At 45.7% G+C, this 26,619-nt stretch overlaps 5 protein-coding genes across 12 annotated transcripts in view; 2 read left to right on the plus strand and 3 right to left on the minus strand.

Annotated features, from left to right (window-relative positions):
* The first annotated feature begins 3,963 nt into the window (after nucleotides 1–3,963).
* Nucleotides 3,964–5,591, plus strand: Atg5 (autophagy protein 5). The gene is made up of 4 exons (XM_076376187.1): nucleotides 3,964–4,182; nucleotides 4,261–4,469; nucleotides 4,545–4,870; nucleotides 4,942–5,591. Exons 1-4 carry the CDS (start codon nucleotides 4,027–4,029, stop codon nucleotides 5,046–5,048), a joined length of 798 nt encoding a protein of 265 aa, XP_076232302.1. The 5' UTR covers nucleotides 3,964–4,026; the 3' UTR covers nucleotides 5,049–5,591.
* A 2,316-nt stretch (nucleotides 5,592–7,907) lies between these two features.
* LOC143178401 (uncharacterized) lies at nucleotides 7,908–22,174 on the minus strand. Of its 4 annotated transcripts, none has more exons than XM_076377036.1 (3): nucleotides 22,041–22,174; nucleotides 8,315–8,449; nucleotides 7,908–8,191 (listed from the first exon to the last, which is right to left on the minus strand). In XM_076377036.1, the coding sequence occupies exons 2-3, from the start codon at nucleotides 8,408–8,410 to the stop codon at nucleotides 7,991–7,993; spliced, it is 297 nt and encodes a 98-aa protein (XP_076233151.1). In that variant the 5' UTR covers nucleotides 8,411–8,449; nucleotides 22,041–22,174; the 3' UTR covers nucleotides 7,908–7,990. The 4 variants fall into 4 exon arrangements, with proteins under 4 accessions (XP_076233151.1, XP_076233153.1, XP_076233152.1 ...); XM_076377038.1 differs by lacking the exon at nucleotides 22,041–22,174 and adding an exon at nucleotides 21,544–21,574; XM_076377037.1 differs by lacking the exon at nucleotides 22,041–22,174 and adding an exon at nucleotides 18,698–18,922.
* LOC143178396 (uncharacterized) lies at nucleotides 14,308–17,421 on the minus strand. Its single transcript, XM_076377024.1, has one exon. The coding sequence runs from the start codon at nucleotides 17,204–17,206 to the stop codon at nucleotides 14,441–14,443; it is 2,766 nt and encodes a 921-aa protein (XP_076233139.1). The 5' UTR covers nucleotides 17,207–17,421; the 3' UTR covers nucleotides 14,308–14,440.
* On the plus strand, nucleotides 21,308–26,611 carry LOC143178539 (uncharacterized). The gene is made up of 6 exons (XM_076377262.1): nucleotides 21,308–21,360; nucleotides 21,433–21,440; nucleotides 21,561–21,610; nucleotides 21,664–21,953; nucleotides 26,148–26,258; nucleotides 26,344–26,611. The coding sequence occupies exons 1-4, from the start codon at nucleotides 21,308–21,310 to the stop codon at nucleotides 21,910–21,912; spliced, it is 360 nt and encodes a 119-aa protein (XP_076233377.1). The 3' UTR covers nucleotides 21,913–21,953; nucleotides 26,148–26,258; nucleotides 26,344–26,611.
* The window catches only part of Tyn (trynity), a 109,915-nt gene continuing 108,704 nt past the window's right edge, over nucleotides 25,409–26,619 (minus strand). For all 5 annotated transcript variants that reach the window (XM_076377027.1, XM_076377028.1, XM_076377029.1 and 2 more), the window contains 5 exons: nucleotides 26,318–26,606; nucleotides 26,162–26,243; nucleotides 25,941–26,085; nucleotides 25,681–25,870; nucleotides 25,409–25,596 (listed from right to left, as the gene is read on the minus strand). In XM_076377027.1, coding sequence (XP_076233142.1) covers nucleotides 25,445–25,596; nucleotides 25,681–25,870; nucleotides 25,941–26,085; nucleotides 26,162–26,243; nucleotides 26,318–26,606 — 858 coding nt within the window. In that variant the 3' untranslated portion in view covers nucleotides 25,409–25,444. The remainder of the gene's footprint in view (nucleotides 25,597–25,680; nucleotides 25,871–25,940; nucleotides 26,086–26,161; nucleotides 26,244–26,317; nucleotides 26,607–26,619) is intronic.

Raw genomic sequence — 26,619 nt, forward strand, 5'->3', positions numbered from 1 at the left:
GAGTTAGAAGTGGCGCATCGAATCCTCTTTTCCTCTTGGAAGACCATAACTAGGGAGGATATCCCTTTAGGTACACCGTTCACGAAGGAAATGTACTAGCTGTTTGTGATTAATCGTTTTTATAGAAAGATTTGAACGACGTATTTCCAGGTTATTTGATCGTTGACCCTCCCCTGTTAGAAGAGGTACTCGACGCCATAGGCAAGCCTGAAACCTAGAGGAAGTCTCAGATTGAAGCGTCTAGCGTTCGCGCTCGTAGAACTCGTTAAACGACCCAGTGAGTGCCACTTATCGACTCTAAGCTTCGCCTCTTCTGAGGAAAATTACGTGCTCGAAGCAGCTGCGCCTTAAAAAGTAGACAAAGAGGAGGAACTATTATCCACCAAAGATTTTCTCCTGAATAGAAACGATATACCCCCTGGTGATAGTGCTAGCTTACGAGTATCGTTTAGCTATAGATCTTCGACACGCGAATATCGCCGCGGAGCCGCGTTAAAAGGAAAATTAGGGTAATTATGGAAAGTAACAGCGGGTCGGTGTGAAGTTGAAGCGAAAAACAGCAGTGATTGCCGGCTGGAGCAGCGTCCCTTTAAACTGTCCCCTGTCACACGCTTCTGACTCGGTTCAACACTTTTTTACCATCTGTCCCATGTCGGGCATATGCTGCGGGGATAACATCGAAAATGATCCGAGAAACAGGTAGAGGAGAGTCTCTGAGCTTCGACCATCGCTACCCGTCTGTCGGCGATCACCTGTTGATTTCTTCTAAATCAAAATAATGCCGCGGTCACGGTTTTCCACGGTCCTCTCGGTAGCACAGCTTCCCCTCGAAGGAAGCATAAATATCACCATCCATGAGAAAACTCTCCTGAGATTCCGTGCAACAGGCGGCTGTTTGCCCAAAATCCTGTAAGACGAAGACTCGCCTACTCATTCGAAACTAGGATAAATATTTTCCTCTGACTCGTCGAATTTCTCTCGTGAAACGATTGATAACGCAGACCCAGAATGTTCATAGTGTCAGCTGAGAGATTCACCCACGAAACCTAGCGGAACCGCGACTCCAACCCTTCCGTTTCCGCTCTCAGTCTCGATGCATATGAGCAGTGATTAAGTCTCTGAATAGCGCGCAACCCCCCCGAGAGAGTGAATCGGTCCCCGTCGGTGGACAGGGGCAAGGGGGCGGGTGAAAGCTTACGACTTGATTTATGAACGAAAATCTCGAGTAAACGACCGTTTCCGCGCTCCACCGGGCGTGAAATGACTTTGGGCGAGTTCCACCGCGAGCGGGGACCTCCTCGTCGCGACGGCCAGTCGGCCGTGCATGCAGTTCCGGCTACGAGGGACCGGAAGTGTGGCTCATACGCTGCGCTGTCATTTGCTTCGTTTCGACGCTTCTATCTAACGTTCTATTAACCTTACATGCGAGGAGACTGGCTGCACTGGATTTCCCTAGCGCTTAGCAGCGTTTCAGAAAAGGGGAATGGAGTCACTGTACGCGTCAAATCCAACTTCTGAAATCTGACCAGGTTTCGAAGGCACTGGAAACTCAATCCTGTCGCATTTGAGGGCATCGAGGAGCCAATGGGCGCGGCCAATGACTTCGAGAACGTCGAGAATTAAAGGTTGCCTGCGAGCCTGGGAGTCAGGAACGTCGAAAATTACGGTGGCGCGTAGACAACAGCGACCAGATACTACATCAGACGGGATTCCTGAAAGCCCCACGTTGCGCAGCTTCTTTGTTTCGGTGTTAATTAACCACCATTCGAGCCGAATCTCTCCGAGGATCTGGCTTACAACTTGGACACAGCATCTGTCCCTTCTCGTGGGAGATTCGACTCGAACTTCAAAGAAGCCCGTCATTTATTTTCAACGAAATGAAGAAGATCTCTTCGTGGTGACTTACGTAAAGATAGCTGTGTACCATTTACCGAGGTCGAAGGTCATCTTATAAATGAAGTTCTTATTGCAGTCAGCATGGCTGCGGACGGAATGTCTTTTCTTCGGTTTTATCGCGAAAACCAGTGAGAAGGAGGTCAAAAATGAAGCGAAGATGAGGAAGACAACCCTCCACGGTCTTTTCTAATTATTTACACGGCGCAGATTTCGATTGAGTTTCCTTGCATGAAAGGAGATTAGCTCGCTGCTCTCAAAAGATAGCAAAGACTGCGCTTTTGTCTGTCGACGTCCGCCTTCCCCTTCTCTTATTGATCCCCACGATCCTAGATCGTTTTTTCTTACGTTTATCGTCCAGAGACGTTCACGCAGCCGATTAAGAACCATTGCTGAGAATAAACGCAGTCGGAATCGTCGACCTCGCGCTGATTACTTTACCATTCGCGTGGGAATCCTTATTTTTCCCAGTTATCAAGCCTCCCACGTTTAATGAAAATTGATATTTATGCAGAAAAACGAAAATAGAAGAATGGTGATTAACGATCAATTGTGGACTTAGTGCTAATTATGTAAGGAAGTTGGGAATTTTGCGATAGTGGACTCTTCGGCTACCGTTTCCTTCCCCTCGATGAAATATTCAGGCCCAGTCGCCACACCCCCTCATGTCCCTGTTCGCTGTTTGTAATGGGAATTTATCGCAAGATGCTTTCGTTTATCGGCACAGACAGCCGGCGCGCGGCGGGTTAGGCTGTCTCTCGCAGACATGAACCAGCCAGGCACACTCACCACCGCGTGCAGCTGTGCGCAAAATTGATGGGGTATCGGTCTCTCGTTCGCGATTTCTACGTAACGCGCGCTAGTTATTACCAGACCGACCGATAACGAATGCCGGCCGCAGAAAAAAGATAAAAAGATAAATGAGAGAACGATACTGCCCGACCACCGCGGTTCTTTCTCGTCGCAAGTAAATAAACGATCGACTGGTTGCGCGTAATCACTCCAATCCTGTGTCACGCTGTTTTTCTGACGACTCCATTGCGCATGGACACGCGGTTAATCAAACTTCCAATTGTTTCCTTGTGCGTAACAGTGTGCCGCGTCGCGTTCAATTTTCTTCCTACCCAAGTCTCGGAAGCGATAAGGAAGTGGGTGAAAAAGAGAATACAGTGATCTCTTTTTTCTTTTCAGTAGTAGAACCAGCAATGCGTCATCGCTTTTTGTTACAAAAAATTGTATTTACAACTGTTTGAAAGTGAATTAAAAGAAGATACATTGACCTTATATTTACATACAGAAGACTGTGATTCATTTATTATCCTGCCCTGATTTTCCATTTTATTTTCAAGGGGTTGAATACCAGGTGTGCCGACTCGATGCGGTGTCTAACCACGTTACGACTTAATGACCGGTCTAATTGGCGTTACGGTCTACGCACGGATGTCTAAGCAAACGGAACGAAGCGGCTGACTTTTATCGGTAGCAAAGAAAGAGCGATTTTTTTCCTTTTTGCCCTCTCAAAGTTCAAAGGTTCGACCGATAATACGTTCACTCGCCCGACATCTACGCTTAACAGATAAGAAATCAGCCGCGCTTGTTTATATTTGAACAGAACGCGTGTCTTCGATACTTTCGCGCAGTTATCGTACTTCCTTTAATCATTTCATTTCACTTACTGTTTAGCAATACTAAACGATAATAATAATCAAGAGAAAGTTCTCTTTCGCAGAAGAACCGCACACTAAAGGGATGGCATTACGAATTAGGTACTGCTTTATTGAATGGCAATTTGCATTTGAATTATTCGTCAATTCGCGCTTATGTTTTTTAAAAAGATGATTGGATGTAGAAATGACGAAGTGCGTTATTCAAATTCATCATTATCGACTGCAACGAAAGTCCTTCGTTTACCGACTGTACATTTTTTGGGAGATTGACAGCGCCATCTGTTGAGACCGAATGATAACTTCAAATCTACACTCGACTTCGAGAATATCGATTACTCGATGCTGTCTACAGTTGTGTAGTTAATTTTTGTAGCAGACGAAAAACATAACCTTGTTCAGGATATCTACTTGTCATTTGGATGCACGGATGAACTGAAACGAAACGTTGTTTATCGTCGTATGCACAATGGCAAATGACAGGGAGGTGTTGAGAGAAATTTGGGACGGAAAAATTCCCATCTGCTTTACCCTTGATTCTGAGGAAATTTGTGAATTACAAGGACCTGATCCGTTTTATCTGATGGTGCCTAGGTTAAGTTATTTTCCACTTTGTACAGACAAGGTAAATAACGATAATGTAATTGTATTTGAGTAAGCAACGCTTACGCAGCATTTTCTATTTGTATGCTTTCATTATTAGGTACGAAAACATTTTATAAGACACATACAGCAAAGTGACAGTAAACAGGATCACGAAATGTGGTTAGAATTCAATGGTATTCCTTTGAAATGGCATTACCCAATTGGTGTACTCTTGGATATCTATTCTAATGATGTGCAACTACCTTGGAATATTGTGGTTCACTTTGAAAGATTTCCAGAAAATGTGCTAATGCACTGTCAAAACAAGTAGGTATAGTAAACTGTCATTCAATTCCTCTTTCTAAAAAGAAATTATAATATCTGATGAGGCTGTAATTTTAGAGATGTTGTAGAATCATATTTTATGTCTCGGGTGAAGGAAGCAGATGTATTGAAGCATAGAAGCCAAGTTGTATCTAGTATGCAAAAGAAAGATCTGAATCAGTTGTGGTCTGGTTTACTCAATGATAAGTTTGATCAATTCTGGTCTATAAATCGAAAAATAATGGAAAGTAGCAATAGTGAAGAAGGTTTTAAATACATACCATTTCGCTGCTACACTAGTGAAGACACTTATGTGCAGAAACTTGTGAAACCTGTGAATGAAGAAGGTCAAAGGAAAACACTAAGGCATTTATTAAATGAAGTATTTCCAGACCAGGAAAATGGTAAATTTTTATTATCTTTGTATCATTTGTGTAATTAGTACTGTGTCTTTATTATATACATTCCTTTTTAGTCACTGTACTGACTCATGGCATTGTTCCTCCTTTGGAAACACCTCTTCAGTGGATGTCAGAACATTTAAGCTATCCTGATAATTTCTTGCATTTGGTTGTAACATAACCCATAGGTGAACATCAGCTTACTTAATTGTTAATGGAAATTCAGGAAATAATTCGTTGCTAGCTTTTCTTACTATTACTGGTGGTACCTCAATTCAAAAGCAAATATCATGAATGTCTTTATTCTTATAAATTTTAGTATAATCTTGTTTTACACAAAATTCTAAAAAATATTCCAATTTTGCTTCAGAAGTACATAAAAGTGGGTAAATTCTAGATGATATATTCTGATAATACACGAACGTAAGTCCATGGAAAGGCAGTATTTCAGATTCTATTATCATAATTATTAAGCTTTTAAACTTCCTTGTGTAATATTCAGAACATATTCAGTCACATCACAAATACTTGTGCAAATGATTAAAAAACCCACATTGTAATCAGTAAAATTGTATATAATGTATTCATTTATGTATTTACATCTGATCTAAATTTTTGTAGATCTTTTACATTTTGTTCTGTAATGATATAAAACAGCAAGACTGTCTGTTTGTTATAAAAAAAAGTCTTTTTACAATGTATATTCTTTAAATACTTATAAACCTGCAAAGGACTATTTATTATGTTATTTACAATCTAATGATTTTAAATTATCATGAATTCTGCAAACATTATCATTTGAAGATATACTATAATAAACTTCTTTATTACTATAAAGTGGCTTTAAAAAATATTCTTACTCAAATGTTATAACCATACTGTTATACAATAACATATAACAGTTTTTTCGACATTATAACATAATTTTAGCATCCCATCGTAAATACAGCCTATCAACGCATCACATGTAACAACGCAACATTACAATCTACTCGTACCCTTACGCTGCACTGCACTACTGCACAGAACTTCCAACACTCACACTAATGCCAACATTACTTCCAATACTATTACCAACACTACCTTCAGCACTATTCCCAACACTATTTCCAACACTATACCCAACACTATACCCAACACTATACCCAACACTATTTCCAACACTACTCCCTACACTATTCCCAACACTACTCCCAACACTATTTCCAACACTACTCCCCACACTACTTCCAACACTATTCCCAACACTATTCCCAACACTACACCCAACACTACACACTATATCCAACACTATTCCCAACACTATTTCCAACACTACCCCCAACACTACACACTATATCCAACACTATTTCCAACACTATTTCCAACACTGCTCCCTCCACTATATCCAACACTATTTCCAACACTATTTCCAACACTACTCCCTACACTATTCCCAACACTACTCCCAACACTACACACTATATCCAACACTATTCCCAACACTATTCCCAACACTATTCCCAACACTATTTCCAACACTATTTCCAACACTGCTCCCTACACTATTCCCAACACTACTCCCAACACTATTGCCAACACTACTCCCCACACTACTTCCTACACTGTACCCAACACTATTCCCAACACTATTTCCAACACTATTCCCAACACTACTCCCAACACTACTCCCCACACTACTTCCAACACTGTACCCAACACTATTCCCAACACTATTTCTAACACTACTTCCAACACTATTCCCAACACTATTTCCAACGATACTCCCAATATTGCTCTAATACTTCCTCTAACGCTAACCCCAACAGTGCGTCTAACACTATTTCGAACACTGAACTTAATACTATCTCCAACAGTTTTTCCAATAATTCCCATTTTCATGTGCAGCATTTTCGGAATTTACAAGTGGCGCCATCTAGCAGAGAAACTTGGAACTAAAATAAGAAATTTTATTTTTAGTTCCACCCTTTCGCTGCTAGATGGCGCCACTTGTCAATTCCCATTTTCGTGGCGAGCATTTTCGGAATTGACAAGTGGCGCCATCTAGCTGTGAAAGAGTGGAACTAAAAATAAAATTTCTAATTTTAGTTCCAAGTTTCCCCGATAGATGGCGCCACTTGTCAATTCCCATTTTCGTGGCGAGCAGTTTCGGAATTGACAAGTGGCGCCATCTATCGGGGAAACTTGGAACTAAAATTAGAAATTTTATTTTTAGTTCCACCCTTTCGCTGCTAGATGGCGCCACTTGTCAATTCCCATTTTCGTGGCGAGCATTTTCGGAATTGACAAGTGGCGCCATCTAGCGGTGAAAGAGTGGAACTAAAAATAAAATTTCTAATTTTAGTTCCAAGTTTCCCCGATAGATGGCGCCACTTGTCAATTCCCATTTTTGTGGGGAGCATTTTCGGAATTGTCAAGTGGCGCCATCTAGCGGAGAAACTTGGAACTAAAATTAGAAATTTTATTTTTATTTCCACCCCTTCACCGCTAGATGGCGCCACTTGTCAATTCCCATTTTCGTGGCGAGCATTTTCGGAAATTTTTGGAATTGACAAGTGGCACCATCTAGCGGCGAAAGGGTAGAACTAAAATAAAATTTCTAATTTTAGTTCCAAGTTTCCCCGATAGATGGCGCCACTTGTTAATTTCTATTTTCGCATGAAGCAATTTTCAAAATTTTGGCATTATGTAGCTGTAAGATGTCTTGTTTTAGGATTAGTGTATGTCGAGAATGGTAGTGTTGGAGTTAGTGCTGGAGGTGGTGTTGGAATTAGTGTCTAGTTATGTGGAATAGTACTAGGAGTAGTATGATGTAGTGCTTGGAGTAGTGCTGGGAGTAGTGTGGTTTAGTGTGGTTGGAATAGTGCTGGGGGTAGTGCGGTGTTATGCTTAGAGTAGTGCTGGGGGTAATGTGGAGGAGTGTCGGGAGTAGGGTTGAGCAGTGTCGGGGTCGGGAGTAGTGTGAGTGTAATGTGAAATAGTAAAGGTGGTATGGAATAATGTAGCGTAGTGAAATAACATTGTTTTCAAATTATAGATTTTTCGCATCTTAATATATTAGTATAAATAAGTTACATAAATAAATGTTGTATTAGTGATAGAGGTGTATAAATGTGACATGAATTAATGTATCACACAACTATCTCGAGGTTTACGGTATATTCTTAATATTTGTGAAGATATGTTTCCTTCGTTTTGAGGCAAGGTTGATCCAGTTGGTCTTCGAATTATAACTGGTTGATTTCCATAACTACTGTATTCCATAGTTCTACGGCTGGTTCCAATAGACAAATAGTTAACAACGTCTTTCTTTTTTTCTTGCTCCTAAACATGTTTATTAGTCAAAAAAGTAGATACGAATTATTAAAAATATATACATACTATACGAGAAGCTTGGGAGCTTGATATATAAGTTCATACAGTATAAAATGTTATGTAAAAAATTACTTTAAATATAATTAGAGCAGTATCTTGGTATCTCTTATGAATCTCCTCTTTGGTCAATGTAATGTTTACTTCAGGCGATTCATAGTGCTCCGTCATTTACAGATGTTCTTCACCAATACTCTCAAACTGCGAAACCTGTAACCAGAAACGGGGATATCATTTTACCAGCTAAAACAATCTCTGGTGTAATTGTAGTCCGTAACCTTCGATACCTGCAATGACTCTTTTCCTCAGAAAATCAATACAATTATTAACTGAAAAAAAATTCATGTTTTGAGACGATTGTTAGAAGATGAAATATTGGAAAGAAAAATATACGTATCCTATGTAAATATATGTATACAATCTGTATACGACAAAAATAAACTCAGACTGTACTTTTCTACAGCAGTACATAGTGATGTTCTCGTCATTTCGAGCCCTGTCTACCTTTCTCCTTATCAATAAATACGATGAAAGTTAAATGTGCGTGATATACAATTAATTATTTAGTATGATACACCGATTATTTCTCGACTGATGTTTCTCAATTCCGTTTGCTTGACGATTCTCGACAAAATACAGTCTCCTACCTTTCCAAAAGCTCCGTCAATTTGCAGTTTAAATAGATATCGACCAGTGAAGCAGAAGAACACGGTAAGAATATTTGAATCGAGACACGAGAGTTTGTCGCTAAGCTGATCTTCGACTCACAGACAGAAGTCACGTTGGTCGACTGTTGGAATCGAGCCAGGAACTTTTTGGTATCCTTTTCGAATTTCCGGTTGGAGACGCCAGACACAAGGAATTCTGTCACGAATTTTTTCACGTATCGTAGACAGTAGTTTTTATCGTGGTTGCATACGAAACAGAGTAAAGATCTAGCACAGCACAGTTACAATGTTAACGTTTAGAGTAGAGCCATTTACTTGATCTTAATGACTGGAAGTTTGCAATGTAGATCAAACTGATTTCTGTGTACAAACGATGAACGCATTCTTCAAGAGTCAGCATTAGGGCGGATATTTGCTAGTACGTGCCACTGCACCCTTCCTAATTGCATTGCACCAGTCGGTGACATTTATTGGCTCTGATTAAAGCGTTGCATCAGTTATACTTCGATTCAAGGTCTACTCTGTGCGTACGCGATGGCCTCAATAAAAACGCACAGCGGTCGTTATTGCCATTTAATGTAGGGGACATTCGGCAAACATCTGAACTCAAATTTATATTCCTTCTTTGTCACTGAGATCATTAAATTGTATAAATACTCCCGATTCAAAGAAGTGTATCATTATTCGCGAGAGAAATGATAAGACTCAATATGTTTCCAAAGAAATACTAAAGAAATATCGTTCAATCAGAGTTGCAACGCTACTACAGTCGATAACCCGAGAACCAGTGTAACATATCATGACGTTTTTAAGAGCTTTCGCAAACCTACACATTAAGAAATTCCAGAGGAATAGGATTAACGGCCTTATAAGTATGGATTAAGTCTTGTTGCGCGATTTGAAATGAAATTTCGAAATATGTTTTATTCGTAACATATCGGTATTGACAAATGTGTTATCTCTCACTATATTTTCAATTTAATTGTTGCACATTATGGCCTAACCACCTAGTCACGCATAGAAATCATAAAACACTTACATCATGAAGTGGTTCTTTATTGTCACATGAAGTATTGATACCTGAAAGCGATCAGGTGTTCAATAATTAAAACCGGAGAAGCTGCAAATCGCAAATTGACATTTACGTCATTTATCATTACAAGTGTATCGTTAGCGAACAGCGACTGCACAAATGTAAGGACAAATATGCGGTTGCGTGCCTAGAAAGTTTAGCGAGTACGTGTGCGATCGTCGATTCACGGTTGCTACTAATCGGCCGCGATAACGGAAACAATGCATCGATTGCATCGCTTGCACGACAACTGTGCGCATGTATGCATCCAACGTGACTATTTCCAATGCATTTCAGTCAGGTTTTGGCTTTTGCTTATCTCCCGGCATGATTTTGAGTCTTCTTTCGTGTGAAACAAAGTACGACAAAAAGGGACTAATTAGGAGAAAAAATTTTAGCATTGGGAATTGATAATATGGATTCTGAGCAAGTTCGAACGAATGATTTGAAGAATTACCAGTCTTTTAAAGATGCATCATAGGTAAAAGGTTTCGCTAGATAAGATTATAACTTAGTTTAGAAATAAAAGACACTCGGTGAAATACCAGAAGCGATAGGAAGTTCATACGGCATTTTTTCTTCGTTCCTTTAAATACAATAGCGAAGCACGTACTCTGAGTGTGAATAATCCATTGAGTCGATTCTTTTTTCCTCTTATCAGTAGAAAAAGGATGAGGAAAGGAAACTGCAGTGAATTCTCGTTGATAATAATGAAAGGGTTCTTAATAATGAATAGCAGTCATTAATTTTATAAATATCATCGAAATTACTTTTAAAATAGTCTCTTATATTTTGTCTCAAGTTCATTAATATTCTATCTGAATATAATCTACGGTGGTGTGTGTATATAATACAATATTTGATACAATGATTCTTGTTCCTTGGAGCGTACAAAAAAATGACCTGTCACGATGTCTGTTTCACCGTACACTGAAATCGTCAATCATTCTTTCTCTCTTCCTCTTAACGCTTCAGTCTATCACTCTCGTTCACTCGCTGTCTTCCTGTCAGTGAATCACGATAATGGATATGGTTTGTAACTGGGCGAATTATGCCATCGAAATGGAAATTCCGCGAATGACGGAATCAACGATAATAATATCGCGCGGAAAGAGAAATAGATGAACGATTTCATCGATTATCACACTGTAAGCTGCCCCTCGGTGGAGGAACCCGAATTCTTTCTTGTCTTATTAGCTCGAAAGCTACTCTTTCGACCCTCAGAACGAGTGCACGCTTTCCAGGATTATTCCCGAACCGCGAATCACGAGGTAGAGTAATCGAAGAGATGGACTGGGGTGAGAACCATCGAAGGGAAAGAGGGAAGTGAACGAAAGGTGAGGTGTTCCATATACGCAGATTTCTCTTCTTTTGGATCGTTTATTCGCTGAAAAAACAACGCGCATGGCCGAACGAAGCGGCGACTGATAATAAATAAATTGAATAAATCTGAATACTGATTATCGTTACACGCTCGGGCGAGTCACCGGTGTTCTCTTCATCGTGGAACGCTTCTTCGCCGCCGAGGCCACAAAGGAAACGGAAAAGTGTAACGTGGCTCGTTCTAAGGACGCGAGACGCTTTGGTCCTTGATTCCTCCTCGCGCGAAGCTATAAGGCACGAGCAATCTAAAAAGGCACCGGGGCGAGTTCGAGAGGCGTTTCGTCGGTGTATAAGTTGTTCGTATTAAAATATAATATTTCAATTTATATATATATATATATATATATATATATATATCTATATAATTATGTATACATATATAATATACGTGCTCTCTCTCTATCTCTCATTCATTCTTTATCTCTTTCTCCTTATCTCTCAATGCTATATATAAATTTCTTTGTACACGTACAATACACGAGCATTATGCTTACGACATTACCTCGTTCTGTCTTTACGCGCGTGCGTACGGACTCGAAAACGCGGGGGCGCGCCCACCAAACTTTGTCTTCTCCCCCTCCCCGCTCTCGTCCTCCGTCCGCACACCTTTATGCACTTAAAAAATATTGCTTATACATGCTTTATGCCTCGATTAATAGACTCTTGTGGGCTGTGCACACACGGTGAACACACGCAATCACGTACTCACGCAGTCACGCATTTATTTCTCGCGCCATCGAACACACGACTCCTTTCGTCAGTCGATTCGACGCTATGTATACGCTCTCGTTATGTAAAACAGCATTATGGCATTATGTAATTCATTATGGCTTACGATTACGCTACATTTTATTGTACATTGCCCCACCTTGACCCCACCGACGACCGTGGACAAGGCTATAATAAGATCTCTTCTCCCGATTCCCCAGCGTTCCGATTCTCGAGGAGACTGCGTTCTAGAAAAGACACCGAACAGTCTTCTGATATGTTTTTCTCGCGGCGCGCGCGTGCCAGGTAAATATCGTTGACCCGCGTTTCGTTGAACGATAATGCGCGGAGTGTCGCAACGCGCGAGATGGTTCGCGCGCTGGAAACGAGCTCGAACGAGCTGGAATATTGAAACATTGACGTAACCGGCCCGTCTGCGACGGTAATTTGCAAAATTGCTCTTCTTCGCCGCGACAAGCTCAATCGCCCCGCAAGATTCGCGGAACGCTATTTTCGCTTTCCCGCGGGGAAATTATCCTCCCCCGCGAGTCAACGCAAACGGGCCGTTGCTCGTGACGTTTACAGAGCTTTATCTTCTCGTAATCGGTCCGGACGATAGTGATCGGTTCTGAGCGGATAGACATTATCGCGGAATTTCCGACACTTTCCAGGTGATTCAGAGCCTCTTCTTTCTATGACCGCGCGGGTGACGTGGAAAGGTCGTACGGTGATAAAAAAAGAGCGCGTTATCGCTTCGAGAATCGGAATGCACCGATCGGGATTACGACGGAGACACCCTAGGAACGTCGACGCGCGCTAGACGTAAATAATTTATACGATTCACTGAAAATGAGTCCGTCGGACGTTCCACGGGCGAAGGATTCTATCCCCTAAACGCATGGTGCTACGACACTGTGTCTCTGTGTAGTTCAGGTATTCGCTCGAGGTGACTCACTCGATGCGATGACTTTCAATTATTCGTAAACGTAAATGAACGGTTTACGAGTAATTTCGTGGCGCCGATCCAGGTGAATCAGTCTTGATACGAATACGGTAGTAAGGCACGCGGGCTTTTCGGAACGATATCTCGTGCTCTTCAATTCTCTCCTCGCTATCGACCTCAATGGTTTGTCAATGAAGGCACGAGAGGCTTTGTATCCATTCCTTCCTTTCCTCCTCTGACTCTAGTCGTCCAACGGGAGAGTCGACTCAGTTTGCGGCTACGATTAATATGTTACAATTTCTCTTCGTGAAAATGACGATGCACCTGAAGTCGAGTCGACTCTTCCGTGTATTCCAAGAAGAAAGATAGGAACGAAGAGGGAAATTGTAAAATAGCTGGTCGAGCATGCGGGGAGAGAACGAATAAACGAGAGATAAACTAACGGAGATCTCACCCTGTCGTAATACTTGCGCATCGCGCGTGGCACAGGTGCGCGCATGGAAGAAATTCTTTGAGCAATTAAACAACGATATCTAACATCGATCCTCGACTGAGGCGAGACAAGGACGGCGATGGATGTTCTCGGAAAATGTTATTACCAGGAAACTGACGAGATCGTGGAAGCAGAACAGAAGAGCAGAGAGACAATTCGGTGTTAACTGCAAGCGTAATTGACGAAAAAATGTGATAGTTATCGGGTTGCATAACGCGAGAAGTCACTCTGCTCTGCGAAAGTTTTTCCGCGCGATCGGTATCGCGTCGAGAGACTGACATAATTCTGTAATTATAGTGAATCCACGCGACCTCTAAACGGCCTAGCCGATAGCGACTCGACGCTAATCTCGACGCGATAAAGCAACGTGAAAAAAAACTCTCGATGGGATATCTGTTTGCGGACGCTCGAGGGGAGGAGGTGGAAACGCAAGGGGAGCAAGGGGTAAGTAGAATCTGGAGAAGTTGGAAGAAGATGCTAGCCGAGAACGCGACCATGTATAATCTCCTTCCACGCCTCGGCTCGTCCAATGGCCGATTAAGCCTTTATCGTGATGTATAACTGGGCACCGACGATTCGTGGAAACGATAAATGCTTACGTGGCACACGACTTACGTGTCGTGGATCACGTACCAATCGATCCTTCGTCGGTGAATCCCTTCGAGGTGTCCTCGTTTCGATAAGAGCATCGAGGAAATCGGATTCTCTCGCCTCAAAATGTAAAATTAAAAATTGATTGTCAATATAACATGAAACTTACGAAACGAGTCAGAGAATTTTAAAATTGCTTTCCGAGAATCTATTCCTCGATGCTCCAAGTGTCGATTCATTTGAACAAGCATCTTCTCTCACGGTTCTAGGAGTATCTGGAATTCTGTAGAAAAAAACCATCGCCTCTGTTTCGCCTGAATCGAAGGTAGAAAGAGTGTTCGAATTAACTGTAATGAGGACTCGCTGGATACCTAACGAACGCGCTCCTGACCTGCGGGAACTCTGTGTACGGACTCGGGTGAGTCCTCCAGGACACTGGCAGCCTCAAACTAAGCTCGAGAGCGTAGTCGTGGCCTCTGGGTTCGTTCAGGTTGCAGATACTTTGGCAGTTGTTGTTGTTATTGATGACGATGGTCTGACTGCTGACGGGGGACAATCCCCTCTGGATCGAGGACTCCTTTGCAGGCTTACTCACAGGATTGTCTAGATACGGCTTGAACAGGATCGCGTCCTTCTTGGAAGTTGGTCCTTGAGGCGGAGGCACAGCGGACGCGGGTGGTGTTGGAACCGTGCTCGTCACTGGCTCCGACCTCGACGGCGACGCGTCGACGAGCCTCTTCGGCTTGACCAGGCAAAGAGGCGTATCCTGAGGTGGCGCGTCCTGGCAGGAGTTCGTCAGTGGATGTTCTGCTTCCAGGCAGAGCCTCTTCGGCGACTTCAGGGGCTCGTAGCAGCACGAAAGGGTGCAGTGCTGCCTCTTGAGGGGCGAGGACAGCTCCTCCGATGGTTCAGCAATAGAGGTAATCTCGGAGGAATACTCTCTAGGGGAATAACAGTACAACCTGGTCTGCGACTCCGGATAGCAAGATCCTCTTATGGAGACTTCCTGGTAAGACAATGTCGCTGGTGTCGTCATGCAACAGGAGAGAGTGCACGAGACTGCGGGCTCGTTCTCGGTAGACGGATCCATCGCTGCTGGATGCTGGTAGTAAGAGAGATGCTGCGACGAGGAGGAACCGACGTCGCAGCAGTACAAGGGCGGCGGAGGCGATCGCTCGTACTCGGCTTCGATTCGATCCTGCGATAAGCTGGAAGCGTAGTTCGATGTCCTCAGATCCACCGGTGACTCACCGGAAGCGGCATCCTGCACAGGGCCCAGCCGCTGCCGCGAGTTTCCACGAACAGCGATTTCGCCCCTGAGCTCCGTTTCCTGGCCCAACCATTTCTGTACCTGTCGACGATTAATGCCGAACTTCCTCGCGGTGGCGCGCTGATTTCCTGCCACGCCGACGTCCCGATGGAAAGCATCTAGAACGTCCAGCTTGAATCTCAGAGAGAAGGATCGCCTCCGAGCGAGGTCGTTGCCCGAATTCTGGCTGCCGGAAGAGCAATCGAGGGGGTCCATTTCGCTGTCGGAGCAACTGCTGCTGGATCTCCCGGAACTGGTCGGGCCGCGAGGGCTCGAGGGCAAGGAATATCCTTCTTGATCGTGTACCACGGGGCTGGCTGGCCGCGAATCAGCAGGTGGTCGTTGATAATCGGCGTACGAAGATGCAGCGGCAGCCTCTCTTCCCTCCTCGCTGGCCTCCTCTTCCTCCTCCTCCTCCTCCTCCTCCTCCTCCTTCACGCGCAATTCTTCCTTGACCACCGCCCTACCGATTTCTGCCTCCTCCGCGACGTCCTCCGTTCCCTTCTCTCCGTTGCGGCCCGTCGTCTCCTTCGTCTCTCGGATCGGCTTCTCGGAATCCGGCGTCGGGGATGCGTGTGCGTGCGCGTGCTCATGCACGTGCACGTGCGGGAACGGAGGACTCACCGAGGCCCGCGGGGAATCGAAGTGAACGGACGTGGTTGTGGAGCTGTTGCTGCTGCTGCTGCTGCTGCTGCTGCTACTCGCTTGATGCGAAACTGGAGAGAGTGGGAGCCTCGCGATACTGGGCTCGCTCGTGGACTCGCACGGCCCTGGCGTCGCCGCCGAGTCTGGGCTCGCTCGCTCGCTCTTTATCATCGACGGCGCTAGCAGCAAACCGTACGATTTCCCGTCCACAGAGGAATCCACGTCCCCGTAATTCTGCGGGGATCGAAGATGACTCGGTGAACAGTGCTGCTGTTGTTGATGATGATGGACCGTGCTGCCGATTATTTCGACGTCGTATCGGTGCTCCTGCCGAGTGGGCACGCGATAGCTGGTCAAAGTTTGGTACACCTTCACCTCGTTTCGGGCGTCGAACGACGACGAATTGTCGACGTCTCGCTGCTCGTCCGAGTTTAGAACAAAGTAACTGGGTTCCTGATCTACGCGCGTTTCCGGGTATCTATGGACGGAGTCCGCCACTTGTATTCGCTCGTCCACCTCTCGAGATAGACGTTGACGTTGCTCTTGAGTGGAAGAATATTCCTGATAGTCGAGGCGAACTGGCAGGACCGTGGCCGTGGTGGATTGAGCGGTATATTCGGGCGAAGAGGGTGAACCACCATGAGGAGGACGAGAAAGAAGAGGTGGGGGCCCTTGCTGTGTAGCCAGCTCGTCGCCGTGCAGTCTGGCGAGGCTGAGGTTCAAGGCCGGCGCTGCTGGAGTCACGGCAGGCCCCGTGGCTTCCGTCACGACGACGGTACCATCCTGTTTGGGAACACCAGCGGAAGGTATCGCACTTGTCGAGACCACTCCTGCGTTTCCACTCTCGGCGCAGCTGTTTCTCAGATTGTCCTCGCACTGTAACCACTTCTGTATCTGACGCCGATGTATCCCGTACTTTCTCGCGGTCGCTCGCTGGTTTCCACGACAGTCGATGTCGTTCCTGTACGAATCGAGAACCTTGAGCTTGAAGGCCGGCGCGAATATGCGTCTGCTGCCCATCACTCCGACAGATTTCCTCGCGTTCTGCTGCTGCTGATGCACTACCGACTGCTGCTGTTGCTGCTGCTGCTGTTTTTGATGCACCATTTTCACCGAGTTCCCCTCACCGAGCACCTCGCTCACGCCGTGAGCCATAATAATGCGTGGTATCGCGCGCGCACCCACAGAACTCTTTCGCTGACGTGACGTCGATGACCGTCACACGGCGGACAACACCGGGGACGAGAACGACGGCGATAATGACGGCGATCAGCTTCGAAACCGGGCACTGCCAACGACGCACGGGGGTACCTTAACGCGTAACATTGCACGAAGAGTGCTTGCCTGGCCGCGCCGCGCACGGAGTTCCTTTTAGGTCTCTTGGTAGATGCCGTAACTAATTTTCATCCCCACCAGACCCGAGGACTGCGGCTGCTTCCCACTGAAACGGTCTCTTTCCCTTCCCCTCTCGTTCCTCCTCCCACTCGCGCTCTCTCTCTCCGCCTCGCGCGAGAGCCACTCGCTGCCTCTTCACCGCTCTCTCGGTCTCTCTCCGCGCTTCCCCTACCACTTCTCTCTCCCTCTCTCTACCTTTCTCTTTCGTCTCTCCTCGTCTATCACGATTCAGCAAGCGCCCCTCGCACGCACGCACGCACGCACGCACGCACGCAACACGCACACACGCGCATCAGCCAACGTCCCACTCGAGAGCAGTACAGGCGCTAGAGTCCACCGCCGCCGGCCACCAGTCATTCTTCTTTCTTTGCGCCTAACCGACCTAACCTCCACCAACTAACTCCTCTCTTTCTACGGCTCTCTCGTCATCCTGCCTGACTGCCCGCACCCGTAGGCGCCCCACCCGCCCCCTCCCTCTCCACACCGCTCCCCATCGACTGGCTGCGTGTGTGTACGCGTTCTTTCTGCCTCTCTCTTCCCTTTCACACCTCAGCGCCGTAAAACTCCGCCATTTTGTGTGCTCACTTCCGTTAATGACGCGCGCGGGAAACGTCACGCCGGCGTGACGACGCTCTCGGCGCCATGTTGTCTGCCGTGCTCGTCTGACTGGCTGCCCGTTCGCTGCTCGCTGCTTGCCACAGCTCGCCGTGGCAGCCAGCTTGGAGCCTCGATTTTTGTTCGCCTTTCTCCTCGACTTCGGCCGTACCTTTTCTCGTTTCCTCGACGCCCCGCGACTCGCCGCTCGCCGCTCGCCGCTCGCCGCTCGCCGCGCGGAATATTGTCGCGATCCCTCGAGCTACCGATCGCGACCAAAATAAGTATCGTAGAAATCGTAGACGGTAGGTCGAGTTACGAATGCTTTTTTCCGTCCGGCGAGATTAAGCGCGTTATCTAGGTTAAATCGTTGAAGACCTACGTCAGGCTTCGCATACGGTATACGGTTCTTGAAAGCTCGCCGTGGCGAGCGCCAACTCTGACGACCATCGTCTAGGAAGTTTTATTGGCACTCGAGTAAGGGGAAAGGCCGGCGAGGCAAGGGGATTTCGCCTTCTAGGAAAAACGGTTGTAGCCAGGTCGGCTTACTGGTAATGGTAGTCTCGTTAGGGTTGAAGTAGTCCCTATTATAATCTTGCCAGCGTAATGCGATCTGTATTGTTCTTACCGGTTATTACCAACATTCTGCTGGCTTACCGTTATGAGCCTTTGCTGGTCAGTTATTCTTTACTTTCCTCACGTTCTTATTTTCGTTTCACGTGCCCTCCCGTTCCTCTCTGGAGTTCCCCGTGAATGAGGCTTCGATGCGAGCATACGATTCGCGAGTTTCTTGCATATATGCGCCGTGGAATGAGATCATGTTTTTGTGGCGTGAGCCGACAGTTAATATGTTTAGCTTTTCGCGCGGTTGCCATGTCGTTGAGCTGCACGTAGGCCGCGACGCGAGTAAACGAACGCGGAGAGACCTGCGAGCAATGACGCAAACCGTGTGCGTTAGTATATACTTTGATGAATAAGAGCGAGCGAGATACGTCGGATAGAGAGGCACGAGCCGAGGCCTCGTAAATTTCCACGATTCCGCGTCACCAGCAGAAAGCCACGGACCCCACCGATCCTGATGCGGTTCTTCGAACGGCCACCCCTACCGCGCGTTTCTGAGAATCTGTCTAGCCGTTCTAGCTCCGTCGATCGCGTCGACGTCGAGCCCCTGTCGAGGATATCGCGATGAGAGTAGCGTACCTGCCTCCGAGCACGATTCGACCTTCGCATAGTTCCATGAGCGCGACTCATCGCTCGGGCATTTTGAGCTGCTCTTCGAAAGGCTCGAGTTTCGTTTCGGGTTTATCGAAGTAATCGAGATACGTAAGCGGGGAACAATCGCAGAGGCGAAGCTGACGAGCATCGTCAGCGTCCCGCTCGGCCGGGAGCTGGATAACAGTAGCTTGGTCGAGAATAATATCGGTAAGAGGCATGTCGTGTGGAAAGCGGCCGCGGCGGCGGTAGCAGACCGGCAGTCGCCTAAGTACGCCACGACGGCTGGCACGTTCATCGGATTTGTCCTTGGGGCCGAAGGTAGGCGCAGCCCGAAGTCCGAGGACGTGGCAACGCAGCGGCCAGGCTCCCCCTCCTTTGTCCGTCGGCCGGTCTTGCCAGACAGGGTGTCGCCAGCTCGGTCGGCCAGGCCGTCCGGGTTGTCGCGGGGGGAGAGGGGACACCAAGAACCCGATGGTGTAAAGGGGCAAGGGGATTTTCTGGGTTGGTGTCTGTATAAGCGTGTGACGGAGCAGGCATTAGGGGGAAAGAGCGCGCCATGGGAGGGAATCGTTCGAGCAGATTACAAAGGTGGAACGGAGAGAAGAGGGACGAGAAGAGAGGAGAGAAAGAGCGAAAGAGATCAAAGTAGCTCGTAAAGTCGATGTGTGCGTGCGTGTCGTAGAATCGGTCGTGGACCTACATTCACGCGGGTAGCCATGTTTGAAAACTCGCGTCCCGCTGGAATGTAGCCTGCAGGGGCCCCGTCGTTGATCTCTCTCCCCCTCGCCCCCTTTCCCCCTTCATTCCTTCCTCTACACCACCCTACGCGCGATTCCCCGGTTCGCCCAGCGATGCACGGACGCCTACCTACGTCTTCACCCGGCCCCTCTCGGGCCCGCTTCCCTCTCCTTGCCCTCCCATGATTTTTCCCTTCTATCTCGATCCCCCCTGCCCCCGACTCGCCCCTCGGCCTCCCATGGTTGGCGCCCCAAATGGTCGCGTAACCAGAGACGCGCCTCTGGCCTGGACTGGCTTGGCCTGGTCGCGCCAGACTTCTCGGCGCCCAAATGATGTACGTCGACCATTCTCTCTCTCTTTCTCTTCCTCGACCATTCGCCTCGACTCCGTAGCGTTCGCTTTCCTTGCTCTCTTTTCACGTACTCGTGTGTGGGTACACGCTGCGTGAAGCCGAGGGACAGAGCCGGTGTGTTCGAGAGGAAGCGAGACGGGGCGCTCCTATTTACCAGCGGCTCGACTTGCGACACCTCACCTTTGAGTCCTGTGGCATACTGCTCGTGGCCCTTACCTACCTTACTTATGCGGTAAGAGCCACGTGAGAATGCGAGCGCGAAAGAAAAGGGCGTCGGCGGTCGTGATTCGTGGCAAAAAGTACATTAGACGGTCCCTCTCTTTTCGTCGTCCTTGTCTGTCTCGGCATAGAAATTCTTCTCGAGCACAGAAGCCACGTTCGAGGGTTCTTGGCAGAGACCAGACTGGCAGTCGCCTGCGTCGCTTACTTTGCGGGAACGATTGATTGAATCTCTTCTGGGACTGAAATTGTTCGAGTTTTCATGTAGCTGGCTCCTGTCCAATGAAAACTACAGCTTTCCCATCTATTCTGTTGAAATAAACTGGTGTCAAAGCAGTCTTTCCTTATTGCGCTCGACCGATTACACTTTGTTCACAAACCTTAATGCTACTTTTATCTTTCCTCTGCTATCTCTGCTCATTGGCGTAAGCACCGAATTACGCTGTCACTTGAACGTATCAGTAGTTTCTTTCCACTAAATGGCAATCGTTCCATATGGTGCTGGAATCTCGGAACGGAATTGAATGGGGAAAATGTGGTCAATCGCGGTTTCTCGCGTGGCAAGAATTATGTATGTCCATCCTGTTGTTCGTAGTGAAGAGCGACACTCGCTGAAATCGAGGGCTCGTCTTTATAACCGAAGTTTATTTACGTACACTCTAACTGGGAGAGCGCCACACGTGCACCGACGCACACATCTTCGTCGCTGCGTGCTCGTGATTGCATCGCACACATTGCCATCCATGTGTGCGAGAATTTCAAATCTAATCGCCTGCATGAACAGTAGCGATCAGCGGTGAGCGTAGAATTCCGGTATTCTGGTGATCTTTGAACGTCGCAACACGAAATAAATTTCATTCGCGATTAGTATATCGTGTTTAAACGTCAGGAGAAACCTCAATCTTTTCTAATTCTATGCTTTATCATGGCTGTTTTAAGCGACTAAAAAATATGGTGGATCAGAGAAAATTGCACTTACGTAATGTTTGATCATAGACGAAAAAATGAAAGCTATGCTTGAATGCGAGAGCTTGACGCATCGGAAAGTTCTAGGAGGCAAGCTTGCTCGTGATTGTATAGTACGTATACATATACATAGGTTAGGCGTCACAGTTGGTCGCATCGCTCGCTTGCCCACGTACGAACACAGAAGTATACCTTCTCCGTGGGCGGTCGCAGGATGGCGCCTACTCGTGCATACCTGCGCATACCTGTGAGCCCGTGGCTAACCTCGCAGCACGAAACTCTCGTTTCACCGAGAATCGTCCGATTTTGTACGTCACACCGTCACCCCTTTAACGCTTTCCTCTCGCGACAGGCTGGGGGAATAGAGAGGGAACGCGGCTAGGGGAAAAGGAAGGCGCAGAATAGACGTTGCCGAGAAGAAAGGTAAGAGGGACGAAGTGTACAGCAGTAAAGCGAAATGCAACAACGCCCACGTTTCAGTCTCCGCTAGAAACGTGCACACACGCTAACCTTTTTATCTTATCATTGGCGAAGGCGTATCGAGGTTGACGAGGTTGCCATACGTTCGCCTTTGGCACGACCACGAACACGACGAAAGACAATAACGACGACGACGCAGATGACGCTTCCAAATCACTACTAACATCTTCCGTACTTCGTTTCCGTGAAAACCTTGAATTCGAATGCAAAATCGTTACGGACCTAGCTCCTGACCTCGACAAATATATGCCGCCGACCGCGATTCGCTTTATCGACCGAGCGGTAAAAAATTAAAGGGCTGCTAAAAAATACTGTATTATCCGCGATTCGCTTTATCGACGTTTCAATGCTATTTTTGATTACACCTTATTCTTTACTGTGATTCATCAGCATTATTGATTTATTTGAGTACTCACATTAAATACCGATGTATAGTTCTGTTGCTAGTGTTATTCAAACTTCAAGGATTGGTAGTTTGCCACCACTTCTATTTGGTTTATTCTGCACCAAGATTTCAAATTTTCAGTTTCAAATTTTAAATTTTCAAATTTTCAAATTTTAAATTTCAAATTTCAAATTTCAAATATCAAATTTCAAATTTCAAATTTTTAATTTTTCAAATTTTAAATATTTAAATTTAAAAAATGTTAATCCGTATACTTTTTGTTTATTCGAATTATTAGGTCACTAGGCGTCGAGCAAGAATTTAAATTCACATACTGAAATTATACACGGCCAGAGATATCCGTTGTTGCTAGAAATGATTCAGTGGTTTCATCGGCATTGCAAAACCTCTTTTGACGAACAGTTGAAAATATTTATCGTCTAGATAACCGCTGTCTTCGAGGGTCGAGGGAAACTAAGCTCGTTAAATTTCTTATCGATTAATGCTAGCCTTTGAAACCTCATTAAAGTCTGACTCGTCATCGATACACGGTTCTATAAGAACTGTAGGATGCATCTTCATAAACGCGCATACATTAGAATAAGCTTTCAATTTTATCATTCTCATATCTTGAACAAATATTTTTACGTTCTTGCGAATTTGATATGAAGCTTCTATCAACTCGATCAACGATTCACGATCGTTAATTCGAAGGTACACAATCAATTATATTTCTGACCGTCGAATGCAAGACTGTCGGCTATTTTTAAGCGAAGATGCTGCAATTATTTTTATCTAGAGTCAACTGACTATTCTTCAGCTGCAACTACATCACAAGTGATTCATATTAATACTTGCTGCAATAACAAACTTACACAAGCACTGTTCGTGTGCATAGATCAATTAATCACAAGTTTGAAGCGAACGCTGGCCGTTGACCAATCGTTTCGAGTTGCTCGTACCTCTTCCAACTCAGATCGCTCGATAATCTTTCACGACAACTTTAGCGAATATTATCATCCATTTTCTTAATATCCGAGATAAAATCTCTTAACGATAGCTCTTAATCTTGGCGCTTGATATTTGGCGTTGATGTTGTGCATTCCGAAGTCCTTTGCAATTTCCAATATTAAGGAAACAGGGAAGGAAGTATTTTCGAATTCGTTCTTCGTTTAATTATTAAAACATTCGCGTACATAAATAGAGTACAAATATAAGTGATATTGATGTGTGTATGTGTGTCTCCATTTCAATACCTATTACAGTCCAATAATATATACACTTGTTTTATTCGTTTCTGCCCTCAAGGGAAGGGTACCACTTTCTGAAATCCACTTCAACTGTCATACCAATATCTGCAGTTAGGAACAGCTGATAAATAAATCAAATTCAATTTTAATGACGCTCCTTTCCATTCAGCGAAATTACATTTCTTCTTATTTATTACAGTAAGTACTTGGAAGTGACACACGAAGCTGATAAATGTCCCACCTTCAATATAATTTATGCTCGCGTTCCCTACTGCTGTTTCCTTTTTGTACTTCGATTCGAGGCCACGACCAATTTAACATTAACATTGTGAACAGGAGTTATAGTTGTCCGTCTTGAATCTTTAACGATGTTGTCAAATCGAAGATAATCATCTAGTTATTTTAGATAAAGATTTGTTGGGCAAAAAATAAAATTATCTCAGTGGCCGATGAAAGCACCAAGTAGCCTCGAGATCGAGACTTCTCATCGTGATTGAGAAATTCCTGTCTCTCTTTCACTATCTCCCACTTTCCTTTATCTATGCTTACATGCTTCGCTTATTTCCTACCTTAAACGCTAGGTTGTATCATTAGAGACGTTAGTGAAGCGTGAACCTTTAAATATCGCTAGTCTTGATACGGGTTACAAGTCGATTTCTGTGGAATAAGAAGTGGCCCAGGGTCGTGCCAACAAACTGTCGATTAAAACAGGGGCACCAGACTCTATCTCCACTCTCTTTGCAACCCGATCAGAAGTAGCTCTTATGGGATAAGACAGTTAGCAGTGTCTAAGATGATCTTAAATAAAGTGTATCAATTAGAATGGTCGTCGTCAATGTGTCTCTGGTCGCTCGTAGAGAACAGAACTTAATAATCCACGGATCGAGAAACAATTTTCATTTGCTCGACGACGCTTGATCGGCGTTTCACCGTCTTGGAGAAAACCGATGTTCCACGACCCGTCATGAAATATTGCACGCAAGATCCCTGTGATCTTCGTCCCATTATGCGATCTATAAGATCCGACATGCTCGATAAATATTATGTATAAAAGAATGGAATGTCATTAAAGATGTGAAATGCATAAATGTAGAACCGTCTCGTAAAGAACTCTATCACCGCCTACGAAATCAATCTTCAATTGTAACGTGTAAAAACTCCTTGCGAGGCGTTGCGCAAGCGGCAAGCCTCGTGACCTGCGATCCGTAATGTCGCGTGTCCGCGTGAAAATTATATTTAAAGTGTTCTATGAGTGTGACTTAATATGAGCTATGAAAAGGTTTCTTTCAGTTGCACAAGTGACTTGTGACTTTCGACGCGCGATATTGCCTGTTTCGATGCAACCTCTTCTTAGAGACGCCCTTTGCATTTCATTTCCTTTAAATCAATTTGAGCAGGGTATCTGTAAACGATTATTCTATGCGATAAATGCGACGATCGACGTACGATGATCTAGCCTAGTCGTAAACGATGATTTCCCAAATCCCTAGCTTGCAACGCGTCGCGAAAAACCCGTCCCGTCGTGGCTGATCGCCTGGAAAAATCGATGCCTTTCGTTGCTCGCTTCTCGGAAGAGCGTTTAAAGAGAAACGCGATTGGCACCCGGAATATAAGTCGCGATTTTTCCACGCGGCCATTCGAACACGTGTTCGTCGGGTTTATCGCGTGTGATCTCGTAACGCGCGTTCAATGCGTTACACGAGATGAATTTGCACTTTCCGTTCGGAGTTTTCCTTTGCCTTGCGCCTTCCACCGTCTCTCGGCTCCTCCCGTGGGCCCCGAGCTCAAATGGACGATTTTCACGGCATCATTTTGCGCGGTGACAACCACTTCTTCATGTAATAGCAGAATATCGTGGAGATATAAATCAGAACAAGAAGAGCGCACGTCACTCCCAGAACCAGCACCGACGTCTTCGTCGGACAGGGCTCCACTATGGTCACAGTTTTATCTGGAAAATAATTTCCAATGATCGTATCTTACGTAGCAAATGAAAAGATCGTTGATAGAAGGAAAACTCTGTCGGCTAAATTACCAGCTTCGTTAAAGTCTATACTAGCGTCGCTCTTCAAGAACTCCGATTGCTTCTCGTCACCAAGGTCGAGAACCAGGATCTCTTGAGACAACGTCATGTCTTCCGCCTTCTCCTCCGAGGCATTCGCAATGCTCCTTCGACGCCTCTTGCCCCACGATTCCATCGACTCGCGCTCCGACTCGCAGACAGCCTGCAATCAACAGATTCCTTCGTTTCCCACTGGCGAGCTACACGATTTCCTTTTAAGATCGTTCAATTACCGGCTCGCACGGCCCCAGACAGTACTTGACGTTGCACTGGAAGATCACGCCGTAAGACTCGGTGAATCTGAACGCCTCGTAGACAGACTGCAGCGCGTTTCCGTCTGGTGTGAAGCTAGGGAAGATCGATGGGTCGACTGGACATCTACAGATATAAAAATGATTTTTTTACATAAAGATTGTAGATGGTATAACATTCTGCTGTAGGTCGAATCACTAACCCTTCGTCATCGATGATCTGGAACGTGCTCTTCGAGTCCTTTGCCATGGCGACGCAACTGCGAGCGAAGATTCCATAGGGGGCTACACAGCAAAATGGTAAGAACGATCAGCAATTTATTTCGCAGTCCATGGATCTTTAAGTAAAGGAAACTTACTGTCTTCCGGGATTTCGATCCTGAAGGTGAGCTTGTCTCCGATGCGGACAGTCTCGACTTCCCTGGACCTGCTGTCGAGGATGCGAATCCTTGGTGGAGGGGCTTCCGGTGCACTGGTGATGCTGATCATTTCCGGGTCCCTGATAGGCATCATCCCAAAAGTGATGTTCTTCGAGGACATGTCGTAGGTGCATTTCACCTTGTAAATCTTATCGGCCTTGGTCATCACCACGGAATGGTGCTGAAGGACGACCGTGTTCGAGTAGATCCCAGTCTGAAAACCGTCACGCTGCCATGATGAA

The sequence above is a fragment of the Calliopsis andreniformis genome, chromosome 4 (assembly GCF_051401765.1).
Source record: "Calliopsis andreniformis isolate RMS-2024a chromosome 4, iyCalAndr_principal, whole genome shotgun sequence".
Classification (NCBI taxonomy): Eukaryota; Metazoa; Arthropoda; class Insecta; order Hymenoptera; family Andrenidae; genus Calliopsis; species Calliopsis andreniformis.